The sequence below is a fragment of the Lygodium microphyllum genome, chromosome 8 (assembly GCF_053477565.2).
Source record: "Lygodium microphyllum isolate KBCC chromosome 8, Lygodium_microphyllum_v1.1.10, whole genome shotgun sequence".
In the NCBI taxonomy this organism is placed as follows: domain Eukaryota; kingdom Viridiplantae; phylum Streptophyta; class Polypodiopsida; order Schizaeales; family Lygodiaceae; genus Lygodium; species Lygodium microphyllum.
In genome coordinates this window covers 36,110,546-36,121,516 of record NC_141142.1, presented here as the reverse complement: position 1 = coordinate 36,121,516, position 10,971 = coordinate 36,110,546, and the positions used below count along the sequence as shown (strand labels likewise).

The 10,971-nt window shown below is 41.1% G+C and overlaps 1 protein-coding gene across 4 annotated transcripts in view; it reads left to right on the top strand.

Moving 5' to 3' along the window:
- The first annotated feature begins 270 nt into the window (after positions 1-270).
- LOC148032156 (histone-lysine N-methyltransferase ASHH3-like) overlaps positions 271-10,971 on the top strand; it is a 106,317-nt gene continuing 95,616 nt past the window's right edge. For all 4 annotated transcript variants that reach the window (XR_015691579.1, XM_087682795.1, XM_087682797.1 and 1 more), the window contains exon 1: positions 271-429. Coding sequence is in view for 3 of the 4 variants with exons in the window: in XM_087682795.1 (XP_087538921.1) it covers positions 346-429 (84 nt within the window). In the remaining variant the exon portion in view is untranslated. The remainder of the gene's footprint in view (positions 430-10,971) is intronic.

Here is a 10,971-nt window from a genome sequence, read left to right as displayed (position 1 = left end):
TTTTTTAAAATAACTTGCTTGAAAGAGAAAATATATTAGGAGGGACTATTAAGGTGTCAGTCTATTGGCCACTTTATCCTAAGCTATTGGTATGTATTTTGAATGCATCGAGCTGCCAATCATATTATTGCGGCTATTGTATATGCAAGGGGAGATAGCCTGCTGTCGTGAAATCAAAGGGACCCCCCTCAAGGGCGCTATTTCATATGCAGGGTATCGTGGGTTTAAATTCGATTTTGAAATGACAAGAGGAAGTTTGGGGTCAAAGAAGCGACCTTTTGCAGGGTATAAAAAGAGGGGGCCAGTTTCAAAGGAAGGAGTCGGGGGAGGGAGGGAACGATCGCTATGCGAAGACTTGGAGAAGAAGACCAGGACGACCCTCCCGCTCGCGATCTTTCGGATGGATTGCGCCTCGCCATGACTCCCCTGGTATGTGCCTTACCCCCTCTGCTTTCGCTTCCTTGCTGATGTCCATCAGAAGTGTTGCAGCCTCAGAACAAGCAAACGGCTGCAGAGCTTTCCCTAACGATGGAGTCTCATTTGAACAGTCGGATTCTTTGATCTTTCAAGCGTTCAAAGAAGTTCGAGCTTTTGCATATTCTGAAATGTTTCTGAATCCCGTATCGAGAATTCAGTTGCTTTTGGCTTTCCAGCTTAAATCCTGTATAGAGAAGTTCGAGTTGTTTTTCGCCTGAGAAGAATTCTCTTCTTCTCAGGCCTGGTGGAAATGATGAGAAGTATGACGAAGATGATAGGTTACCTCCTTTTTCCAGCCAACGGCTGATCCAAGATGTTGAGTTGCAGCGATCTCAGATTTAGAGGTGCTGCCTTGCCCTTTTGGAGGGCTGGCAAAGCTTTTTGAACTGGTTTTGAGGCTTATGAATGTATTGTTTTATCGGACAAGCTCTCCTCATGGTATTGATGGCTGCTGTTTTTCAGCAGCTGTGGCTGAGCTTCACTTCAAGGTGGCAGTATTACTTTTATTGTGGTGTTCTCGAGGCTTCTGGACTGTTTTCAGGGATTTGCTGCTGGTTGGGGCTATCGTATACAGATTTTGTGCTCGTCAAGGTGTGGTTGTTGACTTCTCCCAAGGTGAAATTCAGCTTGCTTGCAGCCAAACAAGAGAGGTTTTGATGCAACTTTTCCTCAGAGCTGAATATTAAGGGAGAAGTTGAATGGCATGTGAATTGACTCCACACTAGGTTGTAAGAAAGAGGAGTGCTACAAGCTAGCATCTTCCACTATAAAAATCTTTCCAAGAATATGAATGGTTCAGAACTTGAAATTTTAAAGGGATGAAGTGAGTTCTTGAAGTCCCAAATCACAATCAGCTGTGTGGTAGTGGAGGGCAATGCAGTAATCTTGTGTGGAGATGACATGGAGGATGAAACACGTGCATTTGAAGTACCAGCAACAAATTACATTGTGGCCTCCTGGGACAGTAGATACAGCAATCTGGGCAGCAATATAGGTTGTGATTGAAGATCGGTCAAGTCCTAGACAAACATTGATGATGTGACAGAAGTGCTGACAGTTTGGTGCCATCTAGAGTAGTTGAATGGCAGGCTACTCCTGCATTTGGTGTAGGGCAGTGCATGGCAACTAGAGATGTTTGTCGGGCAGTGATAACTATTGCTAGGGCTGCAACAACAAATCCTATCTGCAGGGCATCTCATGGATCATGATGACAAATGTGGCAGCAGCTGAGAAAGTGCTGAAGGCTGATGATGGTGATAGAAGTTTGACAAAAGTGGGATGCTAGCTTCTGTTATAAAACTTTTTGAGCTACTTGTCTTTTTTAAAACTCCAAAGGTTCAGATTAGTTCTGGATTTTAATTCGAAAACTTTTTGGAGGACTGTGCAGGAGTTCAATAAATTGGCCAATAACTGGGAATTTTGAAATTTCATCTTTGAACATCCCCTCTCCGGCCTAAAAGGAAAGAGTGACAACAATTCTGTTTCCCCCCATCCCTTGCCTTTATTATTATTATTATATTTTTTGGGAGCTAAAGGGAATCAGATGAGTAGATGGTAAATGAACGGTATGGTTTATGGAGAGGAACATGGAGTGTGTATGGCAAACATCGGGACACAGAACTCGGAAACACACAAAGTGAATGAAATGATGAATCATGTGCAATGATGATACGTGAGAGCCTTAGGGTTCCACATTGTTGGGATTGTTACTGAGGTGAGCAGGGTCAAGTTGATGACATCTATCAAGACTTGGAGATGATTGCCCTTTCCTGACTGACCAGGCGGCAACACTTGCAAAGGGATCTGCACTATGAAGGGAGTGAAAGACAGTCCTTAGGATAGGGGAGTCGATGTCAACAGTGATGTATGCACTGGATGAAGACATCTGCAGTCTGGTGATGTAGACAGCTGCAAATGGTGATTGTCAAGGGGGAGGATGATGATGATCTCCAAGAAGTAGGCAATGTTGGATGCCAATGATGAATCCTGTTGTAGGATTATCGGACTGTTGCAAAATGAAGCTAAGAAAAGTGTGCCAATAATGTCTACTGCTCATCGAACACCTACCCACCCAAAACATATCAGTGACAGGACTGTCAGCTGGTCAAAGACTGCAGAGATGAAAATTGTGAGCAGCTAGGGGACCTCCATGATGCAAAACACAAGTGTGACAGGGCTGAATCTGAGCATGGACAGCAGGAGAGAACTCGTTAGCATATCAACTGAGAAATGATTATCTGGGGATGACCAGTTTGTGGATGAGATGCAGCCAGTCAACAATGGAGGATTACATCAGCTGCTGTAGAAGCTCCTGTCCAGCAAAGGGCAGCAAATCTGTTTGCAATCCATTGGAAGGATGTTGCTGGCTCGCTAGGCTGTGGGACTGGTCGCTAGGTTGAAGGAAGATCGCTAGACTAAGATAAGCTTGTGGGCAGCGGAAGAAGAGGTAATCTGATCGGAAGAGGAATAAGTGTTGGGGTTTTGGGGGGGGGGGGGGTGGTTTTATGATTGTCCACAACATGCCCTATTTATAGGGGATTTTGGTGCACTTGTCCTACCATGTAAAATTAGTGCCAATAGATACAAATAAAGCCTTTTTGGGGCTATTACTGAAGACCAAAATTGTAACTCACTTGGGCACTACCCACATGTTAGAGATTCAGTCATCCCTTTGACGGGCGCAAACAACGTACTTTTGTATAGTTATTACTCTTGGACATAGTTATGTGTTTCTTGGATATAGGTTAGGCAGTTCCATGTAGTCATTAGTTGGTTTCCAGCATTTCCGGGCAATTAGGCAGGACAGACGGAGTGCATAGGATGCCATGTGGCATGTGCAGTATTATTGCTATTATTATTTTATTGATTTGATTTGATTTATGCAGCAATTGGGCAGTTTAAACTGGCCGACCTGATCAAAATTCTCTATTTTTTTGACCTATTTATAGGTTGTCCAGCCCCAGTGATTCTCACTTGTTTTTTTGGTGGAGAGAGAGATCATTTGGCAGTGATCCATTCAACAACCTGTTGTACATATCTGCTTTCTTCATGTCAGTGTTCATTCATTGTGGATTTCCATGTTTTATTCTCTTTCTCTCTCCTCTCCGTGTTCATTTGCTTTCGGTTTGGTTATATGCTTCCACATTCATTGTACTTTGATATGGTATCAAAGCATAATGGGGCCGATTGATTGTGGGTAAACGTGAAGAGAAGATTTCGGTGCGACAAAAGTCTGCGTTTTCAACATTTGAGGGCAAGTGGGAGGGCTATGCATTGACAAAGGCTAAGATGAACATGTGAATTTTAGAAAGGAGCAAAGTTGCTGTTTTTTAGCAGGTTTTTGCTATTTGTGAAGGAGAAAAGGCTGCATTTTTAGCCTTTTGGTGTAGATTTTGTGCCTTTGGCGATTAAAATAGGTTTGGGACAAGTGAAGGAAGCTCTAATACGTTGCATTTTCGGAGTCAAAGGGGATTGTACTTGTTTTGTGCAAGTTATTCAAGTGACAATGTCTTTTGAAATTGACTTGGAGTTTCAAGCTACTATGGAGCTTAAGGTCCCTATGTTATTGGCTCTTTCTTCAAATCAGAAGCTCATTTGGGAGAATTACCATATTTGGTGGGTAATGGTGCTTGCCATCTTGGAGTCCTATGATTTGGTGGAGTCTGTGATCGAGGCCATAGACCATCCTATAGCTTGTGATGTCTCCAAGCTTTTTGTTGATGAAAAAGTTGAGTTGGTGAAGGTACATGCAGATTGGGATAAATAGAATGCTTGCATTCGATCATTTCAATTTGTCTTTTGTACTTCGGCCATGATAGCTCACATAGATGATTTTATTATTGTTTGGGAGATATGGCTAGAATTGGATTGGTTGTATATTCAGATGATCGTGATGAAGCATGTGTCTTTGAAGGTATAGATGTAGATGTTGAACTTGTCTAAGTGCATGTTATTAAGCTTGCGATTGCAAATGCAAAATCCAAAATGCAAGGAAGACAGTTATCTGAAGAGGACATGCGTTAACTCTTCTCTGGCAATCATTGCCTTGATTTAGTGCATTCTACTTCGCCTTGATTGCTTCAGTGTGGATAGCTATCCTTAAGTGGGGGGAGTTGGTTCTGATGTTCTTGGATCAAGAGGAGCAACTCAAAGATTAGAACGCTTCTAGGTCGGAGACGTTGGTAGGATAGTCTTCTCAATAAAAGGGGAAGAATAAGAAAAAAAAAGGACGACGAGAAAATCAAGCAAGATAAAGCCAAAATCCTCAAGGAGTCTACTTGTCACATTTATGGCTAGACAGTCGTTGGAAGGATTGCCTCAACAAGGACAAGGACACCAAGAAGGAGAGATCTATGAAGGACTTAGAAGCAGTGGTTGCTTGCTTGAGGGCTTGACACCAATGGCTAACTGATGCAGTGATGGTGGCCCCATAGCCTTGTGAGTAGATTGTGGATAGTGGCGCTTCCTACCACACTCCTATAGATGGTATTGCTTGTATATGTTTAATGCATGGGCAAATTCTCATTGGTGATAGCTCTTTAGTCCCCATTAAAGACAAAGGTAATATGTAGCTAATTCCAAAATGGACAAGATAATGCTTATGTAACCAACCTTCCTCCTCGGATAGGATGGTAAACCTTTGATTACAACTTACAGAAGCAACAATTAATGCAAATTTGAAAATACAAATTTACCTATTGATCTTGGACAATGCACATCCGATTGGTCTCAAAATTGGCGCCCCTTTCGGTATTTCTTTAGCTTTATTGAAGAAGAAGTTGATTTACAATGGGATTCTCCCAATCCCTTTCGGTATTTCAACTCCCCTTGCTGTCCAAAGTGACCAGCATGTCTTCAATCTATTTTGGCCCTTGATTCAGGCACTTAATTGGTCTTCACCCACTTCATAGACGATGGAAATGCCCCAAATTCAATGGTTGGCTAGTTCTCCACCTGAATTTAGTTGAAATTTGCCTTCAGCCTTGTTGAATCCAAGTCTTGGAGCTTCTAATTTTTGGCATGCTTTCCAAGGTTGTTGCTAAACCCTAATTTCTACTGTAAATTAGGGTTTACAGTAAAGAAATTTGCAATTTCTCAACCTCCAAGGGTCCAAATGCTGAGATCTTCGGAGCAAGGTTGTGAAATGACTGGGAGATTAGAGAGAAAGTTGTAGATAGAGGAAATTCAGAGTTTCGTTGTGAAGAATGATTGAAAATCAATCAAATGCAGTTGTTGCCCTGCCACAACAACTTGTAGATGCAAAGAAATGAAGAAAATGAGTCATTTACTGCTGCTGTTCCATCTCAACAGCCTGTAGGTGTTGTCACCTGCTGTTGATTGGTCTTCTCTTGCCCTTGGCTGTCTCAGAAGGTCCTCCAATGGCTGCAAATCAGACCAGCAATCTCCTCTTTCTTTCTCTTGCAGGCTGAATTTATAAAAATGCCTCTCTGTAGTCTCTAAAGACGTTTTTTAGTCTTGCATGGGCATTTTTGACAAGTGACAGCCTTTCCAGATGGTTTTTTTTGCATTTTTATAATTAAATATTAATTTTCAGCCTTTAAATATTGAAAATTAATCTAATAATTATTTTGGTGCCTTGAAAAATAATCTGATTGACCAATAATTAAATTGGCTAGGTAACTTCCATTTCCAAGTGTCTTTGCACCATCTTTGACTATCAGATTGGTGTTAGGTACCATTAAACGCCACTTCTCTAATGTCACCAACTGACACTTATGGCTAAATGGACGACCTAGGCCAACAACTGGTATTAGATACCACTAAGTACTTGTGCGGCATAACTTATAGCAACTTTTGCCTTTGATATCCCATGATTTCCTAGAGTCATGGGCTTGTAAATTTACTCTAATTCTAGTCACACCTTATGTGTGCAACATTTACTTAACCATGTGATTAAAAATTAATCCACATGTCAAGTGAGGTTTCAAAAATACGTCCTTGTGACAGCTTATACATTAGAGGTTCTCTTTGTGCAGCGTTTAGGTTTTCTTCTTGTTTTAGCGAGTAAGATTTGTGCTCTTGGTTTTATGTATGAGTTTGATAAGGACTCCTTCCGAGTTTTTAATGGAGATTCTTGATAGGTTCTTTGTGCAGGTCATGAGGTGATGGAGTCTACAAGATGTGGACTTCATTAGTTACTTCTTTATTTCTTTCTTCACAAACTCAAATTGAGTTATGGCATGTTTGGTTGGACCAACTCAACTACAAGTATCTTAGGAAGGCAGCTTGTGTGTTAGCTAATGTGTGGATTGCTAGAGATTAGGATGCGCCACTTGCGATGCATCTTGCAGTCATGACAAGCAACACAGAGATACGATTCCTAGCAAGGCTTCATGAAGGGCAAAAGAGCCCTTTGAGCTTGTTTCGATGGACTTATATGGACTGATGAGAATAGAGTCTCTTTAGGGAAGTTTATATTAATTGTGTGATGATTTTAGTAGAATGACATGGGTGTACTTTTTGGAGTTAAAATTTGAAGCATTCTTATATTTTAAGGATTGGTTGATCTTCGAGGAGAACAAGTTTGGTAGGAAAGTCATGATCTTACATTTCGACAAAGAAGGGGAGTTTGTCTCCAACAAACTCGCTAGCTTTGTGCAAATTGAGGCATTCACTAGGAGTTTGCCAATACCAACACACCTTAGAAAAATGACATATTTGAACAGAAGAAGTGCACTATGATAGAATCCAGTAGACACCTCAATGTTTATGGGCTGAAGTAGTGGCCAGTGCTATCTATATTCTCAATCAGTCACCTATATCCACTGTGGTTGATATGATACCTTTTGAGGGTTATTTTGGTCAAAAGTTAAATGCGTCATATTTCAAGGTATTTGGTGTGATGCTTGTGTTCACATCCCAAAGAAACAAAGGGACAAGCTTGATCCGGCTTCCGAAAGACAGGTGTTTGAGGGTTATAGCTTGTAGTCATAGGGATACAAACTTTATGATTTTGCTTTAGGAGATTCTTGATAGGTTCTTTATGCAAGTCATGAGGTGATGGAGTCTACAAGATGTGGACTTCATTAATTACTTCTTTATTTCTTTCTTCACAAACTTAGATTGAGCTATGGCATGCTTGGTTGGGTGGACCAACTCAACTACGAGTATCTTAGGAAGGCAGCTTGTGCGTCAGCTCATGTGTGAATTGCTAGAGATTAGGATGTGCCACTTGCAATGTATCTTGCATTTGCGATAAGCAACACAAAGATATGATTCCTAGCAAGGCTTCATGAAGAGCAAAGGAGCCCTTTGAGATTGTTTCGATGGACTTATGTGGACTGATGAGAATAGAGTCTTTTTAGGGGAGTTTATATTAATTGTGTGATGATTTTAGTAGGATGGCATGGGTGTACTCTTTGGAGTTGATATTTGAAGCATTCTCATACTTTAAGGATTGGTTGATCTTCGAGGAGAACAGGTTTGGTAGGAAACTCATGACCTTGCGTTTTGACAAAGAAGGGGAGTTTGTCTCTAACAAGCTTGCTAGCTTTGTGCAAATTGAGGCATTCACTAGAAGCTTACCAACACCAATGCACCTTAGAAAAATGGCATATTTGAACGGAAGAAGCGCATGTGATTGAGATGGCGCAAACTATGATAGAAATCAATAGACACCTCAATGATTATGGGCTGAAGTAGTGGCCACTACTATCCATATTCTCAATCAGTCACCTATATCCACTGTGGCTGATATGATATCTTTTGAGGGTTATTTTGGTCAAAAGTTAAATGTGTCGTATTTCAAGGCATTCAGGTGTGATGCTTGTGTTCACATACCAAAGAAACAAAGGAACAAGCTTGATCCGACTTCTGAAAGACAGGTGTTTGTGGGCTATAGCTTGTAGTCATAGGGATGCAAGCTTTATGATTTCGTTTCATGGGAGGTCTACAAGAGTCAAGATGCTTGGTTCATGGAGTTTTCAATTATAGAGTGGGTATTGACCATCTTGTCCTTGGCGACTCGGTGGGTGTTAGTTGGGCACATGAGCTAGTGTCTTTGGAGCTTATGTCTCTTGAGGCTCCACCATTAGTGGTAGGTGGGATTGCTTTACCATTGGATTTACTTGTTGAGATGGCACTGATGGATGTTTTAGAGACTTCATCAGAGGTAGAGCGGTAAGGGGAGTATTGGCCTCCTCCTCATTGGGCACATGATACACAGTGATGCGAGGATTGAGGGAGTTCTTGAGGAGTGGTGGTTGCAAGATGATCCTTGGTGGTCTTAGAGGAAACAAGCACTCTCCATTGAGCTTGTTTGTATTAACTATTGTTTAATGTGTCCTATTTCAAAGTATTCAGGTGTGATGCCTATGTTTATATCTCGAAGAAACAAAGGGACAAGCTTGAGCCAACTTTCAAAAAATAGGTATTTGAGGGTTATAACTTGCGTCACATGGATACAAGCTTTATGATCCTATTTCTTGAGACGTCTACACGAGTCAAGATGTTTGGTTCATGGAGTTTTCAATTGTAGATGGGGATATTGAATATCTTGTTCTTGGCAATTTGGGTGACAATTAGGTATCTTAGTTAATACATTTGGAGCCTATGCCTCTTGAGGCTCCAACATCAATGGTTGATGAGATTGCTTCACCATCGGATTCACTTGTTGAGACGACACTGGTGGATGTTCTAAAGACTTCATCAGATGTAGAGCTATGGAGTATCGGTCTCCTCATCATTGGGTATGTGATGCATCCGATGATGTAGTGATTGAGGGAGTTTTTGAGGAGTGGCAGCTGCAGGATGGCTCATGATGCTCTCGGAGGAACCAAGCACACTCCATTGAGCTTCTTTGTACTAACTATTGTTTGATGTCTTGTGCCATACAAGATAGGGAGTCAACTTGTCACGAGGACGTGAAAATTTGATGCTTTGCTTATGTTTAATTGACATTTGATTAAAGGATTAATCAAATGTGCAATTAAAAGATGCACATGTGTTGCTCATGTGAGGTGCAAGCTACTTTTTCATAGTTGAAGGCCAAAGGACCTTGTGAAAAAGATGGGTGTCAAAGGCAAAAGTTGTGACAAGTTACACTTGTTAGATTCTAGGTGAATTTTGGTGTAAGTTTGCCCCTAGGACCATTAATTGGTCATTAAGTATCAGTGGTGACACTAGGGACTAGGCATTAATTAATGGATTAATGCTTGTCCAAGGCATTAATACCAAACTACCAACCCCCGCAATTAATTAAAGGAAAATACCAAGGAAGCGTGCAAATGTACATTTTCATATCCTTTGCCTTACTTTGCTGCCTAGAGGATAGGTCAGGCATAAAGTGACCTCAACTTCGCCTTAGCATAGGGACATATTATCCGTCTAGCGAAGAGAGACCTCAAGGGTAGCTATTGTAAAACATTATGATCTATAGGTGACAACGGCAAGACTTAATAGGGGAGGGCAACCCAATGATTGGGAGTCGGAGGATCCATAGTACTTGTTACCTCGTATTCATCTTACAAAACACTGACTAACGGGAAAGGGATCTATACATCTGCGAGATGGTATCAAGTCTCATAAGAAACCTTTGATGATATGTCTAGTTTCAATAAAGCAGAGAAAAAGCCAATATAAAGTAGCCAGGACTAAAAATATAACCAGATTAAAGTATGTCGTCGTTAGCAAAAATCATGAAAAAATACCTAAAGGCCTCTTATAGAAATATGGCTAATAGCCTATAGCGGGTTCAAATCGATAACAAACTGTGATAACAGAATTGCAACGTCTTTATCACAAGTTACTTTGGGTTGCAAATGGCCTAGCCAATTAATTTTTGGATGGGCAAGGTCAATTTTCTGGGCATGGATTAAGGGCTGAATTAATTTTCAGAAAAAATGGATTAAGGGCTGAATTAATTCTGAAAATTAATTAAATGACTGGAAATTGTTAAAAATGGATTAAGAAAGCTACCACTTGGTAAAACTTTCCCATGCAAGTGGGGGAAATGCTAAATAGGACTGAAGGGAGAGGGAAATCTCGTTTTTTCATTTTGGAGCTGTTGGGAAGAGGTGTTGGATTGTTACTGTCAGCTTTTGGGGCCATTTCCCAGCCATTGAAGACCATTTTGGTGATGGAGATTGCATATGCTTGACCTTGGGAAGCTGGCTATTGCTGTTGATGCACTTTCTCTTGAAGATCATAGTCTTTGATACTCCTATTGTTGTTGGTACATCCGTTTGGGGCTGGTACAGCAGGGCAGCTGCTGAATTTGATCAGTTCTTCGCAACAAATCTCAGAAATTTCTCTCTCTATAGCATTCTCTCATCTCCTTCAGCTTATGTTCAGCCATTCTCAGCAATTCTCAGCCATTCGGAGGTGATCCTAGCCATTTTTGGTGGGCTGATATGTGATTTCTGCAGTAAATCCTAATTTACAGCAGAAACTAGGGTTTAGCAGCCACCTTGGGATCAGTGCCAGAGATTGAAGGCTCAAGGGACTGAAATCAACAGCTAATAATTGAAGATTATC